Source organism: Mastacembelus armatus, chromosome 5 (assembly GCF_900324485.2).
Source record: "Mastacembelus armatus chromosome 5, fMasArm1.2, whole genome shotgun sequence".
Taxonomy (NCBI): domain Eukaryota; kingdom Metazoa; phylum Chordata; class Actinopteri; order Synbranchiformes; family Mastacembelidae; genus Mastacembelus; species Mastacembelus armatus.
In genome coordinates this window covers 8893889-8916616 of record NC_046637.1, presented here as the reverse complement: position 1 = coordinate 8916616, position 22728 = coordinate 8893889, and the positions used below count along the sequence as shown (strand labels likewise).

General features: G+C 40.3%; 4 protein-coding genes across 6 annotated transcripts; 1 reads left to right on the top strand and 3 right to left on the bottom strand.

The window, feature by feature from the left end:
* Positions 1–548: 548 nt before the first annotated feature.
* slc32a1 (solute carrier family 32 member 1) lies at positions 549–4168 on the top strand. The gene is made up of 2 exons (XM_026307460.2): positions 549–941; positions 2019–4168. The coding sequence occupies exons 1-2, from the start codon at positions 549–551 to the stop codon at positions 3204–3206; spliced, it is 1581 nt and encodes a 526-aa protein (XP_026163245.1). The 3' UTR covers positions 3207–4168.
* Positions 4169–5865: 1697 nt separating this feature from the next.
* On the bottom strand, positions 5866–10859 carry aurka (aurora kinase A). 2 transcript variants are annotated; one of them, XM_026306949.1, is made up of 9 exons: positions 10477–10859; positions 10015–10074; positions 8845–9184; positions 8714–8756; positions 8422–8613; positions 7638–7776; positions 7306–7454; positions 6884–7058; positions 5866–6552 (listed from the first exon to the last, which is right to left on the bottom strand). In XM_026306949.1, exons 2-9 carry the CDS (start codon positions 10069–10071, stop codon positions 6370–6372), a joined length of 1278 nt encoding a protein of 425 aa, XP_026162734.1. In that variant the 5' UTR covers positions 10072–10074; positions 10477–10859; the 3' UTR covers positions 5866–6369. The 2 variants fall into 2 exon arrangements, with proteins under 2 accessions (XP_026162734.1, XP_026162735.1); XM_026306950.1 differs by having other exon boundaries at positions 10751–10784.
* Positions 10860–11756: 897 nt separating this feature from the next.
* prelid3b (PRELI domain containing 3) lies at positions 11757–17804 on the bottom strand. Of its 2 annotated transcripts, XM_033325190.1 has the most exons (7): positions 17448–17804; positions 16475–16726; positions 15444–15612; positions 14167–14256; positions 13777–13847; positions 13524–13626; positions 11757–13105 (listed from the first exon to the last, which is right to left on the bottom strand). In XM_033325190.1, exons 2-7 carry the CDS (start codon positions 16504–16506, stop codon positions 12989–12991), a joined length of 582 nt encoding a protein of 193 aa, XP_033181081.1. In that variant the 5' UTR covers positions 16507–16726; positions 17448–17804; the 3' UTR covers positions 11757–12988. The 2 variants fall into 2 exon arrangements, with proteins under 2 accessions (XP_033181081.1, XP_026161898.1); XM_026306113.2 differs by lacking the exon at positions 17448–17804 and having other exon boundaries at positions 16475–16888.
* Positions 17805–17938: 134 nt separating this feature from the next.
* On the bottom strand, positions 17939–20808 carry tubb1 (tubulin, beta 1 class VI). The gene is made up of 4 exons (XM_026306112.2): positions 20701–20808; positions 20022–20130; positions 19758–19868; positions 17939–19340 (listed from the first exon to the last, which is right to left on the bottom strand). Exons 1-4 carry the CDS (start codon positions 20755–20757, stop codon positions 18196–18198), a joined length of 1422 nt encoding a protein of 473 aa, XP_026161897.1. The 5' UTR covers positions 20758–20808; the 3' UTR covers positions 17939–18195.
* Between the last annotated feature and the right edge of the window lie 1920 nt (positions 20809–22728).

The following is a 22728-nucleotide window of genomic DNA, read 5'->3' as shown; positions in this document are numbered from 1 at the left end:
TTGGAGACGTGGTTTGCACTGGCAGGCTGATGAGGACACGTGTCTCCTCCCTGCCTCCCCCCGGGCTCCACGGTACTGCATTGGCATCAGTAAAGACACCTGAAAACCGACAACCAACTCCTGGAAACGACGCCTGCCGCCTTATAACCCAAAAGAAAGCGATATTATAGGCCCCACAGAAACCTGTGGCTCGCCTTTTGTCGTGCGTAAAGATTTGGCGCTCACCGCTGAACAGCATCAGAAACTGAATAGGTGCGCTACTCGTCGAGCATCAGAGCGCAGTGCCAAGATGCAGAAACGGAGCAGCGACGTCTGAAGGTGACATGAACGTGGGGATAATCAAGTGCAGCAGGCGTACACTGAACAAAAAGTGGAGATAGCAACTGAAAACCTTCGGCGTCTTGAACCAAAACTTGCGCTTTTCCTCGTGGCTTTGTCTAATGCAGAGAATCAAGTGCGACACCCCAAAGTAGCCTCATTTTTATTGACCGGAGGAGCTAAAACACTAACTAAGCTGCAGGCAATTGAGAGTCGGAAGAGGATCAAAAATGGCGACATTAATCAGAAGCAAGATTTCTAATAAACTGTCAAATGCAGCCACGGCTGTATCAAACAAATCCCAGGCGAAGGTGAGCGGGATGTTCGCCAGGATGGGGTTCCAGGCCGCCACCGACGACGAGGCTCTGGGCTTCGCCGCCTGCGATGACCTGGACTACGACCACCGGCAAGGTATGCAGATGGACATTTTGACATCGGATGAGATGGGAGGAGAAGGGAGCGGGGACGGTGGTGTCCTGGAAGGGGACAGTCACTACCAGAGGGACGGCACCGGTCCGCCGCACTCAGCCTCAAAGGACGGAGGTCCGACGAACGAGTTGACTGAAGTCAAACCAAAAATCACAGCTTGGGAGGCGGGTTGGAACGTCACGAATGCAATCCAGGTAAAGACGAACCTCATGGACTATAGAAACGGGAGGTTGCGGTGCTCAGTTCTAATTGGCCGAGCCGCCTCCAGAACAGCTGTGAAATTTGAGATAAACGCACACCTGCGTCTGCACAAAAGGTTTTTTTTTTTCAAAATATGCACGCACAAAGCAAAATCCACCGAACCACTGAAGCTATTTTGCCAAGTTACTGTTTTGAATAAAGCCGGTAAAAAAATATTTAGAATATTGATCAATTTTTGTTATAGTAATAGTTTCATGCATTGTTATGCAGAAAATGCAGATATTTTGAACACCTAAGGCGTAACGATGCTCTGTGCCCCTTCCTCCTCCTTTCAACAAACACACACACACGCACACACACACATTCTTTGTCTGCATCGTAATGCCCAGTGTCACCGACGCATGTTCCTGAAAATTGTTCACCTAATTTTCTGCAGAGCAAAGGGAAAAACATTTTCTAGGACATGGGTTATGGTCTTATTCGTATATTTGAGGGGACATTTAAAGGCTAAAGGCGTCTAAATGAATTGAAATGAGTTGCATAGAGGCCATGCGGAAAAATGGGCCCACATGCAGACAGATTTTTTTTTTAGGTAACTTAGTATTAAGTGCACCGAGTGACATATATTTCAGTATGGTCTTGGCAAATGCATTTGCAGACAGAAAGATGTACTCTTATGTAGCCTATCCAATTACGCACAGAGCCACGTGTGCGCACTGTGGTCCAACATGGGGTGATTTTTTAAACGTCGGAAGAAACGGACTGCCGAGAGCGGAGGCTGAGTCTGAAGGCTATGCGACAAAATCCCCAAACCCAATCCTTTTCGTACTTTCGTACGGCAGTCGCCGTGACGTCACAGTGTCTCCTCCAGCTCACGGTGACGTCAGAGGCGGCAGAGGCGCTTAAAGCCAAGTGGAAAACCCACCACACGAAAACTGGAGTGACATTCATTCAACAATCAGGCCGGCTACAGCAAAAGCCCACATTCATTTATCATGTGGTTAATGCAAATAAAAAAAATTACAACTACTAACAATATAACTGTGTTTCCTTTCCTTCTGTTTTTTTAGGGGATGTTTGTTCTTGGGTTGCCCTATGCCATCCTGCACGGAGGATACCTCGGACTCTTTCTCATTATTTTCGCCGCCGTAGTGTGCTGTTACACAGGGAAAATCCTCATTTCCTGCCTGTACGAGGAGGACGAAGACGGGCAGCTGGTCCGTGTGAGGGACTCCTACGTGGACATTGCCAACGCCTGCTGCGCGCCCAGATTCCCGTCTTTAGGTGGCCATATTGTGAATGTAGCCCAAATCATAGAGTTAGTGATGACCTGCATCCTGTATGTGGTGGTCAGTGGTAATCTCATGTACAACAGCTTTCCAAACATGCCAATTTCCCAGAAGTCCTGGGCCATCATCGCCACCGCCGCTCTTCTCCCCTGCGCCTTCCTAAAGAACCTGAAAGCCGTGTCAAAGTTCAGCTTGCTGTGCACGCTGGCCCACTTTGTCATCAACATCCTGGTCATAGCTTACTGCCTCTCCAGAGCGAGGGACTGGGCCTGGGACAAAGTCAAGTTTTACATCGATGTCAAGAAGTTCCCCATCTCCATTGGGATTATCGTGTTCAGCTACACTTCGCAGATCTTCCTGCCGTCTCTGGAGGGGAACATGCAAAAACCGAGCGAGTTCCACTGCATGATGAACTGGACTCACATCGCTGCCTGCATCCTTAAGGGCCTGTTTGCCCTGGTGGCCTACTTGACCTGGGCTGACGAAACCAAGGAGGTCATCACAGACAACCTGCCGCCAACCATCCGAGCTGTCGTCAACATCTTTCTAGTGGCCAAAGCTTTGCTGTCATATCCGCTGCCATTTTTCGCTGCTGTCGAGGTATTAGAGAAAACATTTTTCCAGGATGGGGGACGTGCGTACTTTCCGGATTGCTACGGAGGAGATGGACGTCTAAAATCCTGGGGACTCACTCTCCGATGTAGCCTTGTTGTGTTCACCTTGCTCATGGCGATCTATGTGCCACATTTCGCCCTCCTCATGGGTCTCACTGGCAGCTTGACAGGTGCAGGCCTGTGCTTTCTACTTCCCAGTCTCTTCCACCTCAAGCTTTTATGGAGAAAGCTGCTATGGCACCAGGTTTTCTTTGATGTCGCCATCTTCGTAATAGGAGGTATATGCAGCATATCTGGTTTTATCCACTCAATGGAGGGGCTCATAGAGGCTTTCAAATATAACATAGAAGATTAGATGCCACTGCTGGAACTAAATGTTAACTGCAAATCCCCATTTAGTGAGAAAATACATAAATAAATAAAGAAAACTCACGACTTCGCGACAAGCGCAGCCCCTCTGCTTAATCCATGCGTAAAAAGCGCGCACACGGCACTCGCGGACATTCATACATAGTCTTGCATCAATCCAGAGGAAAAAAAAAAAACAAAACACACACTCAGAAACAGAACTGGCGGCAGCGAGGGAATCGAATGCATCCACACCACATTATATGGACAATTCATGTTGTATAAATATGCGAACAAAAGTACATATAAATATTTTCCAGTGGAGTGAACGTTTACAATATTGACCTTAAACAAAATTGCAAAAAGGGCAGTTTGTCTCCTCGTCGCTCTTGTGGTGCTCTCCCAAGAGACTTCACTTCATATAACGCTTGAGTTTGTGATGGACGGACATTGAATGGCATCATGTGACTTAATGATTAAGATAAGTTTATTTTAAAAGACATTAAAAAGAAAACAAAACGGCCACTTTAGGTTAAGAGTTACGGGCAATGGGATGCGGTGTTAAACCAAGGAAACTAAGACGCAGAAGTTCCACAATGGCAATAACCAGCAGCAGAAACGCATGAATGCATATACGTTTTTTAAAGAACAGCGAAGTACACATGAGGAAACTGGGCCTTCCCCAAGAAGTATAAAGTACTGAAAATGCAAAATATAAGATACACAACTATGCATTGAATGTAGGATATTTCAGACACACAGAACATCATAAACTAGGCAATTCTCCGAATTTGAATTCTCCGTTGATTGTTTCTATATTTTACCCAGTATTCGACGGTTGTTTTACTGACATTTCAGTCGCCAATAATAAAACTGCTTCACTTTAATTACACATTGTGGTATAACGTCTAAGCTCAACAGCATCCGGAGTTAAAGTTCATCTAGATGGGGAACCCCAAAATGAAATCCTGCACACTCAATTTTAACAAAGCATTTTCTTCACATTCAAAAACAGCATGTCCCGAAATGAAATTTAATGACCAATGTCTCGATAATTCGGTGTCTGAACATCTAAAGAAAAAAAGAGAAATAGATCATTAAAAAAGGAAAATGTGCATACATTTTTCATTCTGTGCAATCCAATGGGTCCTGTGGAAATGTTATAAAACCGTATGTGTAGTGTGTTATTGTGGTTTCAAAGATGGAATGTATATCTCAAAGTCGTTATCATATATCGTGAAATTAATATTAAAGAATAAAGATAAGTGAAATTATATTGTAAAACTGTGTGTGGTTTTATGTAAAACGAAAAATCGGTCAGAACATGTATTTTTTTTTCTTCTCTATAATAAAAGACAGAAAATGGTGGAGAAAATAATGGCATTTTTTTTTCTTAACAGCAAACAGTTCAGTAGGCTACAGGCTGCAAAGGCCCAGCGGCTTCGGGAGTAATAACCATATCTGTGTGTCGGTGACCGCTAGGCCTAATTTATCTGGCAGATCACGATCCCAAATCTACCGCATTTTTCTGACTCTCTGTTGTCGGGTTTTCGGTTGTAGAGAAATTTAAAGCACGCATGTTTTCCATCGGGCCTCACATTCCTGCACGCTCAAATGAAGAACAGCTTAATGCCGCAGGCAATGCGTCAGGCCTTATGCTCGACCTGTTCATCCAGTGTTGACTTCCTGCTCAGACAACAGCTGGACAAACCTTTTAGTTCTGAGTGATCTACTCTCCAGATGCTGAAACGTCGAGATAACTGATGCATACTAATGCATGGATTTTACCTCAAAGCAGAGTGCACCTTAACCGGCAGCTTTGTTTTTTTTTAAAAAAAGAAAAGAAATATGTAACGAAACCAAAGGGAAACTTGAACATTAATTTCTAACGCGAGGACAGGATTGATACCCGAGATGCACATACAAAGGCTTACACAAGTTAAAATAGTCCAGCTACAATACAGACATACATTACAGCTTAACCAGCAGGGCCGCTGTGGCTCAGGAGGTATTTGGTTCGATCCCTGCCTTCTTTAGTAGTTGACATGTCGAATTACCCTTGAGCAAGGCACTGAACCCCACGCCGCCTCTGATGGTTATTCTACGGGTGCACATGTGTGCCAATGGGTAAATGTAAATCACGTAAACGCACTTTACCAATTGTCATTTATCCAATAAGAAAAATATAATCGGTGTTGCTACATTTAAGATGTTCTTTAGTCATTATCCTCTGAAGAAAATTTTTTTTCCCCTAATTTCCTATCAAAGAAAATAAAAGGCAACTCTTCGTCGGTATAAAGAGGGGAGAAAAAAAATGCATAGTCGAAAAAAAGCGAAACACTAAGAATTTGCTATCATATTATAACCTTTCTTTAACAATCATCTAACATTACACCTAAAGAGCCACCTAGTGGAGAGGAGAGAAAATACTTCAGAACAGAAAAACGTGATATAGAGCTGGATAACCTGCAGGTAACACTACTGAAAATATTCCCATTAAAACACTGCCTCAGAACATTCTACCTCAGTATGCAATAGAATTTTCCCTACATATACACATGCAACCTATTACAGCCTCCATATAAAACATTTAACCATATTAAATTTCTAAAATAAATTATACGTATTTTTGGCATATGGGCAAAAAAAAAAAAAAAAAAAAAACATTTACATTTAATTATTTTATTAGAAAATGTCAGAAACTGCTTGAAAGATTTAATAACTGACTGGGACTAACAATTGTCCCCAGTTCAGCCCCAGTGATACACTGGTGGCCTCTGCTGGCTGCATGGAACTACCTGATAAATCAGTACGTAGTACATTAATGCAAAGCCAGGTTCAAAAAGTTGAGACAATTGAGAGCTTGAAATGCACAGAGCGTTAAGTGTCACAGACAAACATAGAAATTATGAATTGTAAAGTTATGGCATTTTAGAAACATTCAATAAAATTTCATAATTGTACAAAAATATTTACAGGCAATAGAATGCCATTGGTAAGACAGAAATTCAAGTATAAGATAAAAATTAACCAAGTGGCTCAAGATGCCTTAAAACAAAAAAACATCCACAAAGTGATTCGTTATTCACCTTAGAACAAAGCAGCCTGTGTTCTGCAATGCTCCACCCTCACATAGGCACACCTCATATTTGGTGGAGAAGAACAAGTGTTCATTGGCTGGGTTCTTCAGTGTTCAGTATTGTAGGTTTCTTGGTGGAGCACTCGACCACCCATGGGTGGCACAGGACTCCCTGGATGGGCAGTCGGTGCATAGGGTTGTGCTTCAACAGCTTGGCAACCAGGTCCTTTGCATCAGCACTGATATTGCTCTGTGCAGGGTAACTATACTCCACCTGGAAAACAAAGAAATGACATGAATGACTAAACCAGTAATCTGAAGATGTCACCTTAGGGTGTGGAAAATTGACAGGGATTTCGCATACAAAAGTTTTCTAACTTATGGTATTTAAAAAAAAAAAAATAAAAAAAAACACTGCAGACCTAATATTCTGTCTTGTGCCCAAGTTCTTGGCCCTTGACAAATTTTAGTATGACCACTGCTCATCTTTTCTTGATTGACAGCCATCTTTAGAACACATTGGATGTGCCATAAAAACAAGGAGCAGTCAAACAGTTTATTAAATATATATTACTTCTTTGGCCAGCTAGCCATCTTTGTCTTACCCTTGATATCCTACGGTAGGTCTCCTCGTGAGTTTTTGCTTCAAAGGGGGGTTTTCCAACTAAGAACTCATAGCAAAGCACACCCAGGCTCCACAGATCCACCTTTTCATCATGAGTTTTTCCCTCAATCATCTCTGGAGGCAAGTAGTCCAGTGTTCCACACAGTGTGGACCTCCTGATCAAGAAAAGAGTGACTGGTAGTGTAAGAGACTAATTTACTGTGAAAAGACAAAAAGTCTCTACACAGTAACTAGAGTTTAAAAACATAATTCCTGTCCTGAAAAAACTCCAGTGTCCACAGGCCAAACAAGGAAATTGCAAATGCTACCAGAAAATAGTTCTCTGAACATGACCGCCATAATTTCAGCAAAAGGCTCTACAAACAAAAAGGTTGATGCTAGTGTAAAACAGAATGATGATACCTAGAAGAGGGTGTATGAACAGACCAGCCAAAGTCTGCTATCTTCAGTTCTCCGCCGGCCCCCAGTAATAGATTCTCTGGTTTGATGTCTCTGTGGATCACCTTCTTAGAGTGGCAATAGTTCAGGGCATCTGCCAGCTCCATGATGTACTATTACAGCACATAAAGCATAGTGAAAACATGTATCACTTTTAGTTCTACAGCACCATTTAATAAGAAAGACATGGAACATCAGCAAACATCACTTTCAATTGCACACACTTAAACTTGTCTGCTGCCTATTTGATGGCTAAGTAAACATTTTGTGAAAAGGTCCTAGATTGACAGACTTACTGTGGCACTTCTATCCTCAGGAAAACGTCCACAGCGCTGCAGCTCACTGAACAGTTCTCCCCCTGGTGCAAACTCAAGGATGAGATACACACGAGATGCATCATGGAAGTATCCATAAAGGCGAAGGATATTAGGATGCCTGCAGGACACAGATGCAGAGGAGTGCTCAAATTCTGTTGACAGACATTTTAAAAGAGCAAGTACTGGTAGAATTTTAAGCAGATCTGCATTAACAGCCATTCATGGGTCTGAGTTTACTAGGGATTTCAATGCTAATGTACATTGCAATCCATCTAGGCAAACCACCTGAAACTTGACTAGTGCACGTTGAATAACTTGGAAATTAATTTAGGATACACAAAATACACTTACAAATAATGTAAGTCTATAAAAGTTGGGTTAAACTGGGAGACCAATTGGTGCAGGTTAAATTCCTTGCCATCACCAGAAACATAAGATTTAAGTTTAACCTGTTAACTGTTTGTATGGTCAAGATACCTTCTAGTGTGCAGAATTAAGCTAATTCAAGTTGCACAACAGTCACTGTTAGGAACAGGTATTAATTTCATGATTTATAATTTCTCACTTCAGCTTAAACACGATTAATTTCCTTAGGTCTGACCTTCTGTCAAACAACAGTTGGTCAACCTAAATATGTTTACCTTGATAACAATGTTGCAAAAATTAGTGGATAGTGAGCAAATTCTAAGCCCTTTAAAATAAATGTCTATGAATGAGCCAACAACTGTTTTTACATAATGTGACAATCTGAACAATACTTTACCTGAGGTGAGACTGGATTTCTACTTCTCTCCTTAGCTGGTGTTCCACACCAGCCTTTTCCAGCTGCTTCTTGAAGAGCACCTTCAGGGCCAGGATGAACTTGGTTTGTCTCTCTCTGGCCAGGTAGACATTGCCAAATTTACCTTTTCCTAAAGGACGGCCAATGTCAAAATCTTCTAGGCTCCACCGCTTCCTATTTGAGCAGAAACACGCATAGTCAGACACTGGTCATAACATTTAAGCTTACAAAAGAATATATGAAAAACATTATTTGAATATTGAATCATACATACTTTGATGCAGAGGTGTTTGCAGACTCATTCTTGGTAGGTTTGTCTATTACAATAAATAAATAAATGTACATATCTTAAACATAGACACACACTTTTGATTTGTTTGTACATTATTTCCACATTATACTCACGCTGTTGCTTCTCAGGCCTGGCTGATTCTGGTGGTTTGGCCGATTCCAGGTTCACCCTGGGAACATTCGACTTTGACTGGTTTTGCTGGCAACCAGGTTTGGGCCATGGTGCAGGATTCACATGTTTAGAAGCAGGGTTCACATTCTGATCAGACGGTTGTGTGGACTTAACAACAGAAACATGAGATGCAGGTTTCTCAGTGGTTAAAGGCCGCTTAATGCGCTGAGGTCCATTTGACACAGTTAGGACCCGCTGATGCTGAACTGGTGTAACTTCACCCTTCTGACGCATTTGTGGCTGCTGTGACACAGGAATCCGTTGTGGCCCAGCACCTTTCAACTGCAATCACAGTAAACCATTTAAAAACATGAGACCTGTTATTTGGTCCCACACTGTTTCATTAGCAGATGATTTACAGTCTGACAACTCTCAGGTCTGCTGTGCTCACCAATGTTAACCCTGTTCTATTAAGATTAATTGTTATAGCTGATTGCTTGGGATTCTGTCTGTGTATGCATACATGCATATGGGAGTTCTCAGAGTTTCTGCAGGGTTCATAAAGTAAAATTCCTAAAAATATTTTAGTAGCAGAAAAACACCAATATCCATCTGACAGTCACACAGGCCAAGTTGTGAAAGTATAACAGAAAAGCTGCCGAAACAATAATGCTCAGCATTATTGCAATATTTTCAGCATATCCCAACAGCATACAATATCTGATAATTCTATTAATGGGATCTGGCAAGCAGCAGAAAATTGGCTGATTGATTGATTAAGGAAATTAAATTCCCCCCCCAAAAAGAAAGACAAAAAAAAAAAAAAAAAAAAAAAATCCCAGCACAATCTTTTAAAACAATAATCCATAATTCAGTTTAGAGATGCTCAACAGGCCTCGATGGCCACAATCACATACAGAAACATTCTATTTTTTTAAACTAAAACCGCTGTCAATAGTAAGAAGCATGCTATTACGAATAACAACACAGGAATTAATGAATAAGATGTCCAAAACGAACTGAAATTTCTGTATCCCAGTCTCAGTTACGTGCACTACACATTAACTAAAAACTCATATTAGCACATCAATATAAATGTATAAGGGTAAAGGTAAGAAAGGTGATCCAATGGTCAGCAGTGATTTATGCTCATTATTAAACATTAACGTTACCTTTCCGTCAGGCTTTTGAAGTCGTACATCCTTCGTCAATCTGGCAGAAGAGTCCATAATCTGCGAAAAAGCAAAGTGACGTTTATTTAGATTTTTAATAAGGCAACTCAGACAAAGAATAAGAAGCATATCTCATTGGGTTGACCAGTTCCTCTGGCAATTTGCCTCACTGCTTCAACTGTTCAGCACCGGTGTCCTATACAGTAACGTTAGTGATAATACCACTAAAGTCTTGTATCACCGACGCCATCTCGCCACTGTCTAAAAACACACGACCAGGCTCAACGTTGGGGTTAAACCTTATCTAGCCATCGTTCTTGCGTGGCTACCATGCCCAGCTAACATTCATAACGTAGCGTTAACACAGCGTTAGCTAACGTTAGTACACAGCTAGCTCACGTTAGCTTACCAACCATAGCACAAAACCCACACAACACATGTTAATTAGAAAACGCGACTTACCTAAATATATGACCGCACAATGACCGAGAGCAATCACTTTCCGACAATTTATGCCCTCCCGAGCAGGTAACGTTATTGTTAACCTAGCTAGCTAGCAGCTAACGTTACGTCCGCCAATTCCGTAGCAAACTGCATAAGAACTATCGAGTATATGTTAACGTTATACCGAGATTACAGTACTGCTACTATAACTCCTTTGGACAGCTATTTTAAAATAAAAAAAAAGCTTTCAAAAATCAATCCAAGGCAAGCCACAAAGAAGTAAAAGCTCAACTTTAAATGCGTCTTCCAAACTCTCCACCAAACAGCAGTAGTTTGATTTCAAACCTCCCTCTTTAAATACCCCACCAATCCGATTGGCTGACGGAATGCTCCGTATTCGCTCACCATTGGCTAACGATAAATACCACAACGATCGTAATGTGACGTCAGAGGGCATTCTCTAAAACAGAGGGCAGGATCATCAGGGTCAGGGTTGATCTCTGCGGCCACTAAAACGAAATAAAATCTTTTTTTTAAATTACTGAACCATGTAGATATGGTACAGAACATTTCACAAAATTAATTTAACGTTTTGTAAATGTTTCTTTGCTCTCTGTTTATTTGAAGGCATTATTAAGGTTTATACCGCATACTCCTTTGCTTGGATTCGAGATTTTGTAGTCTCGCGTTAACTTAGTAAAGGACAGGCGAAATAATTCTTCTTAATATTTGAAACATAAATAATGTCACAATTAATAGAATGCGCGTACACCCTCCGTTATATGCAAACATATTCAAAGCATAAAAAGGAATGGCACATAAACAGCTTTATTTCAAACAATACGTGGCACACGTTTCACCAGACAATATCTTAAAACAGTAGCATTTTGCCACCGTTGGCCCTAAACTTTAAATTTTAATAACAGACCTTTCCCAGAAATAAATAGGAAGTTTGGCATTTGGCCACAGTGTGGCAGCACAAGACTCTTCCATTTCAGACATGCCAACATTGGCGCATCCTGTCAAATGACCAATGAGAATGAAGTTAACTGTATGCTGGTTTCTCAGAATGCATATATTCAGTGAGCAACTCTTGACTGAAGTTCCAAAGGCAATCCAGCTGCTACATTGACAGAATTGTATGCATTTGACACACTACATTTTCACATTTGCCATTATGGTCTTGAAACTAAAATATCCACTACATGTTAAATATTGTACTAATAAATAATGCTAACTCAGAACATTCCATTTTCATTTTCATAACAGCAACAAGGCTTTGTTTTGTTAAGCTGGTGTACTGAGTTTTAGAATTACTGGCAAAGATATATTACTAAACTGATTCAATTATTTTATTGCCCCATTCTGCAGTTGACGAAACCAGAATGTTTTCAGAGGCATCTCTCAGTATTACCAGTGTAGTCACAAATTATCAGCTCCCTCAGCATGTGCAGCACCTTCTCTTAATTCAAATATTATTTCTAAGTGCAAATAAATGTAAATGTAAAGGTCTCAGCATTTAAACTGAAAGAACATGCTGAGAGGTCTGCCTTCAGGTGCACTGGTAAAACTCTGATTTCAGAAAACATGTTTAGTTACAGTATATACCTGTATATAACTGTTTTTACTGTTTGTTTGAGACACAGTTTTAGGTCTTTCACATCAACATAAATATAACAAGTGCTTTGATCCCTTCTTTTCAGATAAATAATGTTTGATATTACATAATATTAAATTATACTTTATATTCTGGCTTGATTGCATTGCATGGTACAGAGCATTCCTGTTATTTCTTAGGTCCTGCACGAAAACATATTTGAAGAGATGGCTCTTACACTAAAAATACGTAAAACACTGAAGTAACATGTACTGTGCTTCATGTTAACCCAACCATTTACTCTGGCACTTGAAACCACTTATAGGTGCATGTAACATGCATGACACTTGACTTTGCATTGCCTTCAGCCACCATATCTCAACAAAAGTATTCCTTACAGTCAACTCTATATAGTGTATTGCACCATAACTGCTTTTCAGGTTAACTCCGTCCCTGTAAACAGAGTTCATGCCAGAGGTGAATTTTTGGCATTTTGAGGTCTTTTGCCAGGTGAAAACACTGCTGGCTGGGTGATTTTAAAATGCTAGACAAAAGCAGTGTCTGCTTTAACAGTTTTCTTGTGTTTTCAGTTCACCTGCAGCCTCTGCCAATGTTCCATGTTTGCAAACACACATAACAGTAGTGTTGAAACTTGTCCCTGAGCGTAACGCCACTGTTTCCACCAAGTTTCTCATCACTGCAGTCCTGCTGAGCAGCATCCCCTGAAAGAACTGTGCTGAATTCCTTTACACTGCAGTTTGCTGTTAAAAATATATCTAATGTAGACAGTAAAGTAGTCTATATGAGATACATGAGTTGTACCCTTAAATAATACAAAAAACCCAGAGCACCAAAACAACACCAGAGCATCATTAAGGGAGTCTGGTTATACTGGTATGCAGTTTCCCCTCAGAGTCTACTGGAAAACAGGTGTCATTTCTCAGTGACTGCAGCAGCCATTGGTGTGCGCATAGTCCCGCATGCTGTGGCTGCCAGCTCCTCGATTTCTGCATTCAGTCGCCTGATTACCCACTCCATGGCTTCACGGCCCTGACCAAGAAAAAAAAAAAAACATTACTCCAGAGAAGGGAATGAAAAGGCAATTATGTAAAGCTGAATAGAAGGAAGGGCAACAATTATTTGTTAGCTTTAAGAAAGAGCTGGGATTGGTCTCAAGCTAGGATGTCAGACCTGTTATTCCACTATTCTTTTTCTCACCTCTCCCTAAAATGCTTTTCACCCTGTCTTTATTTGTAGCTGTTCAAACAGGTGTATATGAATGTTGGGAACCACTAAAACAAGCTAAAGAAGTTGAGAATCACCAAAAGAGGTTCAAGCAAGAACAGTTTTATTATTTTTATTAAAAAACAGAGTAGGAATTTCATAAATAACTACAAAAAAATACTGAACTACGTCAGACACGTCTAAGAGGGGTCATCCAACATACAGTCTCTAAGGGATCTCTTACCTTTCCAGCATTAGTAGATATGGTGTTGGCCATAACTCCCTCCAAGTAACTACAGAGACTCACACCTTTCACAGAAATGATAGCTTCCTGAGTCAGAACGGTTCTAAAATAAATAAATAAATAAATAAATAAATAAGTGGGGTTGGAAAGGAATATGTCTAAAGGTTGTTTTTAACAAACAACCTGGCAGTTTGAATGTTTAACAAAATGAGGATTTATTAGTGTAATTTTATAAATCACAGTAAAAACTTACTTCTCAGGATCCTCAGGGTGCGGCTTGTATGTTAACCTTTCATCCACAGATACCATGTTTGTGAAAGTGATCTAAGAGTAAATATTTAAAGAGAGCACATGTTAAGATGCATTGTTTGATTGTTTGACACAGCTGACAAGAAGTTGTCAAACAAGTTGCAAAACACTATTACGAATGAAGTGAGAGGCATCCACCTGTGTAACAAGCAGGAACTCTTTGCAGAAACTTTTCACACTAAACCTATGTTTAGAAATTATATAATGGAAGTTATAAAAAGTGGATGGAGAAAATGAGTTGTATGTATTTGTGGTTGACACATTCAAAATAGAACAGAAAATTGTTCTATTTGTTTTGTATACAAAAGAAGGGAAGTGTTATATAGGTACTCACATTTGTGGACTGAAGTTCAAAGGTTTTGTCTTTGGGATCGACAACTGAGTGCTCCTGAATATATGTGTATGTTCGTGAGTTACCAATGATCTGAAGACAAAGAGACACACTTCACTTGATGACAAACTGAAATTAACAGTTAAAATTGACAGTTTGCTTGCAAATGTTGACATGTTTTCTTATTTGTGCAGCCTTTTTGCTTTGACATGGTGCTATTATTTATTGATTTATTTCTTTACTGATTTATGTATTTTGCCTTCTCTGTGTTTGGGTACACAGAACTCCATGTCTTGTGGGCCATTAAAAACAAAGTGTTGACTTTATCTTGTTCAAAAAAGTTACTTAATCAGTGTTTTCAGTAGAAACACACCAGTGCCAGCTGAGACTGAATTTGAATTACATGGTAAAGAGGTAACCTGATGGCACAGGAAATTGTTTTCATGATACAATCAGTTTATACACATGCAGTGAGGCTCAGCAGTGATTTGCCTTGAGACAATCTGATTAAGGGTTAGATTATTATGCTATCAGTCACTGGGACAGTCTGTGTCATAGACTGTCCTTGGCATTAAAGGGGATATTCATAGCTTCTCACTGACTATGAGCCCATCTTCAAACACCTAAGGAAGGGGCCATGCTAAAGAAAAGAAAATGGCTGGAACATGTTTACACTGATTAAAACACACAATAACTCATTCAGAAAGTAAAAGAAACAAGAGGAAAGTTGAACTGCTACAAATGCAGAAATCTAAGACCTCTGTCACCGCTCAACACTAGTGACCTCAAGGTTTAGCTGTGCTGACACAGAGATGGAAAGTTACATCACATGGTATCATGGGTTACACTGAGCAATGAGAGAAATGGCACTACAGTGTTCTGTACATCACGAACTATTGCACACAGTCATGAACTCACCTGGTCATCTTCTGCTACCCTTGGACAGAAATAACCTTGTGGTTAATGTCACACTAACTGGCTGGAAAGCATTGGCCTTTCTCTAGTACTAAACTGTTCAAGGCTATAACTGGATACTTGTGTGATGCTTAATAGTCTGGCTTTTTAAAGTAGTTTTAGGTCATTTTAAATCACCTCATTATGCTAAAATTATGTGTTTTGTCAGCTAGATTGCACATTTGGTCATGTTTTTCAATCAGTCATGTGTGCCTATTAAGTGTCACTAAAGCAGATAAGATTACAACATTAATGAACCAAGTTTTTGATGGTGATGTTAGAGTGCAGACCAATACTTTGCAAAATGTCTGGGTTTTGACACTTACAGATTTTACTATAGATGGAAGGCCCCATTCTGTGCTGAGGAGTCTTTTACTGTGGAGACGTCCCTGTGTGTCAATGCCTCTGTCCAAAACATCTACTCCGATCACACTGGGATTCATGGGGTTCGGATACTTCTGCATAGCAGCCTTGGTCACCGTCTCCCAAGGATGACTGTTGAATAAAAGCCAAAAAGCAAAACCATTATAACACCATTGGTTATACAAAGTTATACAAATACACACACCATCTTCTATTAAGTTACAATTTTTGTAAAAAAAAAAAAAATACAATGGTGGTATTACATTTATTGAAACACTACACTTTGAGGTTGTCCATTTTACATAGAGCATATACAAATCGGTGTTTTGTAACACAAAAATTAATATGTACAAACTTTCAGCTAGATTAATTCCGACACACGATCCGCCTAGTTTTGCCTTTCAACGCTGAAAAAGTCAAATAAATTTTAAGACAACTGAGTTCGACGGAGCTGACTTTGGTTGCCATGGAGACGTATCAATGTAGGAGGGTTGCATAGTGACGCAGTTAGACACGCAGAATGTAGGGGAAAGGTCGCGAGCTCGAGGCTTGCCCAGGCTGGCGGGTTATGCAATTTAATCGCTTTTTTTCCTGCAACCACACCACAACGGTCTTGACTTCACTCTTATTATGTCTTCACGTTTATTTATGTACACGTTGTTTTTATAGTGTGATATCTTTTCAAAAAGTGATATACGGAGGAAAACCACGCTATGTAAGCTCACTAGCTTCTAATTCTAGCATACTAGGTAACATTAACGTCATTTACACCAAAATGTAAGATAGCGTTAGCAGTTTTTTCTGGTTAGTTTTCGGTTATGAACTCTGTTGCCTCCCGGACTAACAGTGACGGTACTGGACCAATGTTACCTGAATAAGACAGATAGCGCCCGACAGACGGTCTTTCTTTGACTGTTAGCTGTAGCTAATTGCATAACCGGCATAAAAACAAGTTAATGTTAGCTGACGCCAACTCTAGCAAAATACCACTTACTTGAATATGTGCTCTGATGTCCAGATCTTCATGTTTTAACGAGCTGACCGGTACCGGTGATGCCGAAGTCGACGCGTGGTTAAGCCAGTAAGTGGACACAGTCACACTGACACATTCAAAGACATCCGCATGATGTCCCCTCCTACTGTACCGGAGCCGGTGGTCACGTGAGTTTATCACGCACTTCCGCTGCCACATGCCACATGGGTGCAATGACATTGGAGACATCCATATAAAGTCTATAGAGAGCAGCTAATGGAAAAAAAACTTTTATAATGAAATTACATACCCGATTGAACTATGAAGCTGAAGAAAAGCATATTAACGTAGTTTTAGAGCTAAACCACTTGTAACATGCAGTGAATTGTCTGTTAGGGAGATGTCTTATATTTAACCTCCAGTGTTACACAATTCAGCTCAATGAAGGTTAAAGGTTGTCCTCTACATCCTTGAAGGAATGAGAGTAAACGGGTTACTGAGGTAACAGATATTGAGGTAACGGTACTTTACTAAGAGTAATTCAATTTTATGCTGCTTTATAAGTGTACTATACTATATTTTCAGAAGAAAATATTGTACTCTTTCTGATATACTACACTCTACATTTATTGATGTTTTGCTTATTGTCAAGCTTTTTAGTGTATAACTTTCAAGACATTGTCTAGCGCTTACTAGCTGGGGGCCAGGACCTCTATAATCGGGTTGCAAGTTAAACCCAAAGGGTTGTGAGTAACAGGAAAGAAAAGCAGGAAATTTCTGATCTTAGTTTTCTTCTTGTAAATTATTTAAAAATATATGGTAATTCAGTAGACTACATAAAAATATACTGAAGATGAAATACAACCCAATTTTTTTAATATTCAAATTGTTGAACATTGATAATCTTACTATGTTTTCCTGAATTAGCAAACTATTGAGTAGGCAAAAATGATGGTTCCTTGTTTTGTAACCTTCAGTTTGGTAATGAACTTACCTACTCAGTGGAGCTTTTTTCTTCATAACTTCATTGCCACCTTATAACTTTGAGCCAGATTGCCCTCAGAGAGTCAATTACATGTAATGCAGAGTTGCATGTAATATTATCTTCGTTTTCTCAGTCTTTTTCTCGTCTAGTAAACATTATTGCAGTATTTCCACATTATGTGTGCTTATCTTAGAGTGCAGACATATGGGCCAAGTTATGTGTAATCTCTAAGTCCCAGACTCGTAACACTGGGTGGAAACTGTGTGACAGCCTTGAACAGTATCATTCTCACTATGCTGTCAACGTGCTGTCCATCACTGCAATTCTGTTTGGTTCAGTTTAATTTCTAATAATAAAGAAAAAAGGAAATTATTTTGGTGTTTTTTAGTCTTGTAATGACTTTCTTGTTTTGGTATCCATACTGGAGCCAATTGTTAGATATCATCACATGGTTTTGGGATCACAGTATTCATTTTCCACATATACATAAAAAATTGCCATGATTTTCAAATATTTACTGAAAAAGAACAAAAATATATAAGCATACAAATAATTTGAAGAATGCACAGAAGACAATAAGAAGAGACATCTAAATATGTGACAACACAGTTTATCAAATAAAGTCTATCTCAATCAACCATAGGCATAAATTAAACTATAAAATAGTTCCTTTTTCTGATTAACAATTCACATTTATTTTCTACATTCTTGCAGCAAGGTGTCAAACCTACACACCACACTCTATGACTAGGGTCTTCTACTCATCTATGGTTTCTTTGCTTGTTTCAGTCACTGTTTCCAGTTTAACTTCTCTTCGAGACTGAATCTTTGTTGTTGTGGCTATTGAGGGTCCCTCCACCTCTTCATCCTCTGCTTCCCAATCTAGATCAGCAGTGGCATCCTGGTACTGCTGGTATTCTGACACCAGATCATTTAGGTTGCTTTCTGCCTCAGTGAACTCCATTTCATCCATACCTTCCCCTGTATACCAGTGGAGAAATGCCTTCCGTCTGAACATCACTGAGAACTGCTCACCCACACGGCGGAATATTTCCTGTATAGCTGTGTTATTGCCAATAAAGGTGGATGCCATTTTGAGGCCTCGGGGTGGGATGTCGCACACTGCAACCTTGACATTATGGGGGATCCAATCCACAAAGTAGTTGCTGTTTTTCTGCTGGATTGCAAGCATTTGCTCATCTACTTCTTTGGTGGACATTTTGCCACGGAAGACACCAGCAACCGTGAGGTAGCGTCCTCGCCTTGGGTCGCATGCCGTCATCATGTTGCGGGAATCAAACATCTGCTGGGTGAGCTCAGGCACACTGAGTGCTCTGTATTGTTGGCTGCCACGGGCCGTCAGGGGGGCAAAGCCTGGCATGAAAAAGTGGAGACGAGGAAAAGGCACCATGTTGACAGCTAGCTTCCTCAGATCTGCATTGAGCTGTCCTGGGAATCTCAGTGAGGTTGTGACACCGCTCATGGTCAAGGAGACCAAGTGGTTGAGGTCCCCGTAGGTTGGTGTGGTCAGTTTCAACGTACGGAAACAGATGTCGTACAGGGCCTCATTGTCGATGCAGAAGGTCTCATCTGTGTTCTCCAGGAGTTGGTGGACCGACAGTGTGGCGTTGTATGGCTCCACCACTGTGTCAGAGACTTTAGGAGAGGGCATGACACTAAAGCTATTCATGATGCGGTCAGGGTACTCCTCTCGGATCTTGTTAATGATGAGGGTTCCCATGCCGGAGCCAGTGCCACCCCCCAATGAGTGAACCAGCTGGAAGCCCTGCAGGCAGTCACAGCTTTCACTCTCATTCCTCACTCTGTCGATCACTTGCTCTACCAGCTCTGCTCCCTCTGTGTAGTGGCCCTTCGCCCAATTATTCCCAGCTCCTGAATTTCCTGTAACAACAAAATTAAGTTGATAGGGTTACTTTAGTTATCTAACTTTTTAATGGGATTAGCTGAGGGAATTTTTTGTTTTTATTTTAACATATTACATATTGTTCTGCCTGTAAAAACTTACTACCCGCCCCCCCTCTTTCTCACACACACACTGGATTAAGTAAAAACAAATGCCATATTGTAATGCTGATGCAATTCAAAGATTAAATTTTATTGATACTGAAATTTCACCCAACAATGATGTAACTCTGATTTATCCATTTATGAGGCATTTGTATCCAGGGCATCAAATGTGACAGTACCATGAGTGTATTTAACTGAATCTGCAGTTGTTTAGTAAAAAGTGAAATTAAGCCATCTCAATTTAACCACATAAAAGTCCCTGTGGTATGACTAATTTGTCATTTGTCTCACCATGGATGAAGTTGTCTGGCCTAAAAAGGGCTCCAATTCGGCTTCCTTTCACACTGTCCATGGTGCCAGGCTCCAAGTCAACAAGTAGGGCTCTAGGCACATATCTTCCACCTGGAAAAACAATGATTATTACCAATGCAGCCTGAACCGTTCATCTCTCTGAACAAAAAAAGAACTGACTAATGAATAATCTGTAACTAGATCAATACACAGAGATGAAGAAATGACCATGTAATGTTATAATCAATATATCATCTATTTTACCATGTGCCTCATTGAAGTAGACATTGACCCTCTCCAGCTGGAGGGTGCTGTCTCCCTCATAGTTGCCTGTTGCATTGAGCCCATGTTCTTCACTGATCACCTCCCAAAACTAGAAAGACAGTCAAAATAAAGTAATTACTGCTATATACTCATTACAGTATGTGTTACTTTAGCTTTAGCAGTATTATCTTTTAGCTTCACTGTCTTGTTTTGTGGTAACCATGATAAAAAATGTACCGCCCATTCTAGCCCTTATCTTTTCTCCCAGTGCTTGTCAAGGAACACCCTGTGTCACAACTGATGAGGGCAACATGTCAAGGAACTGTACATGTCAAAATATGCATCATAATTTTAAAACATCCTGAATTAATAGAAGTACGTTTGTATTAAATTGATCCACCTTAAATAAATTAAAGATCCAAACAGTTTACTTTAGCCAGTGGGGCAAAATACAGTTAATTTTCTTTTAATTAGCGACATTAATAATCCAGCTAATATAGTATCAGTAGTTTATATTCTAAGACAGTGTCATTAATTATCACCTCAAAATGACTTTGTATGTTCTCATGTTGGCCATGGTGATAGACAGCAATATACCAGAGTATCATCAACATTTTCAACAGTCAGGCCTAATGTTTATTTAAATGTTAACATTGTAGAAGAAATTGTATTTTACTACCTTTGAGCCGATCTGGTTGCCGCATTGTCCAATTTGCAGATGTACAATTTCACGCATGGTGGTCGGGCTACAAAACACAGAGCAGCTGGACGTCTCTGATAAGCAGTAGTCCTGTAACAGCTCTTTTATACATTACCAGAAATGATGTCATCATTGATGTCAGGGAGTCACCCCAGTTTTTAGTATAAATATGTGGGACCAATAATACACTTTGCAGAATAAGAAATACAGTAGATATATGAATTTAATGAGTGTTTTTGCCTTGCTTTTAAACTGTAGAGGGGCATACATGAATTTTTGTTTGGTAGGCCTGCTATATTTTGTTGTTGTCTGTGTTTTGATATATGTGTTTTGTATATGTCATAAAATGTAATGGAATACACATTTTACTTTAAAAACATAGTTTAAAATTAAAAGATTAATCTAAAAATCATAATGTAATTTCTATAGTAATTATTTGAAACTAATCACAAACAATGGAAAAGGACTAATCCAAATATATATAACTGATAAATTAACTGTAGCAAATAAAAACAGTTGATTAAAAAGCAATATGCTTCAGTTTAAAAAGAAATATTAGACTGTAGTATTAGACAATTATCTATCTTTTAAAGCAGAATGTTAATGACTATTACACATGTCCCATATTCTAGAACAGACAGGAATACAGGGAGATGCAGCGTAAAGTGAATTTAGAGGTGGCAAAGGCCAAACAAAGGGCGTAAGAGGATTTGTACCTCCACTAAGGAGGGAGAGGTGGATTTGTACAGGTTGGCGAGGCAGAGAGACAGAGATGGGAAGGATGTGCAGCAGGTTAGGGTGATCAAGGACAGGGATGGAAATGTGTTGACAGGTGCCACAAGTCTGATGGAAAGATGGAAGGAATACTTTGAAGAGTTGATGAATGAGGAAAATGTTAGAGAGTACAGAGTAGAAGAGGTGACTGTTGTGCAGCAGGAAGTAGCAAAGATCAGTAAGGATGAAGTGAGGAAGGTGTTGAAGAGGATGAAGAGTGGAAAGGCAGTTGGTTCCTGATGACATACCTGTGGAAGTATGGAAGTGTTTAGGAGAGGTGGCAGTAGAGTTTTTGACTGGGCTACTTAACAAGATCTTGGAGAGTAAGAGGATCCCTGAGGAATGGAGGAAAAGTGTGCTGGTGCCCATTTTTAAGAACAGGGGAGATGTGCAGAGTTGTGGAAACTACAGAGGAATAAAGCTGATGGGTCACACAATGAAGTTATGGGAAAGAGTAGTGGAGGCTAGGCTGAGGTCAGAAGTGAGCATTTGTGAGCAGCAGGATGGTTTCATGCCAAGAAAGAGTACCACAGATGCAATATTTGCTTTGAGAATGCTGATAGAGAAGTACAGAGAAGGCCAGAAGGAGCTGCATTGTGTCTTTGTAGATTTGGACAAAGCACATGAGAGGAGCTGTGGTTTTGTATGAGGAAGTCTGGAGTGGCAGAGAAGTATGTTCGAGTGGTGCAGGACATGTATGACAGCTGTAAGTTGTAAGTGGTGAGGTGTGCTGTAGTGGTGACAGAGGAGTTCAAGGTGGAGGTGGGACTGCACCAAGGATCGGCTTTGAGACCCTTCTTGTTTGCTGTGGTGATGGACAAGCTGACAGATGAGGTTAGACAGGAATCTCTGTGGACCATGATGTTTGCAGATGACGTTGTCATCTGTAGTGAGAGCAGGGAGCAGGTGGAGGAAAATCTAGAGAGGTGGAGGTTTGCTCTGGAAAGGAAAGGAACGAAGATTAGTCGTAGTAAAATAGTACATGTGTGTAAATGAGAGGGACTCAAGTAGAACGGTGAGGTTACAGGGAGTAGAGATGAAGAAGGTGGAGGATTTTAAGTACCTAGGGTCAACAGTCCAGAGCAATGGAGAGTGTGGAAAAGAAGTGAAGAAATGTGTGCAAGCAGGTTGGAACAGGTGGAGGAAAGTGTCAGGTGTGATGTGTGACAAAAGAGTGTCAGCAAGAATGAAAGGAAAGGTGTACAAGACAGTGGTGAGACCAGCAATGTTGTC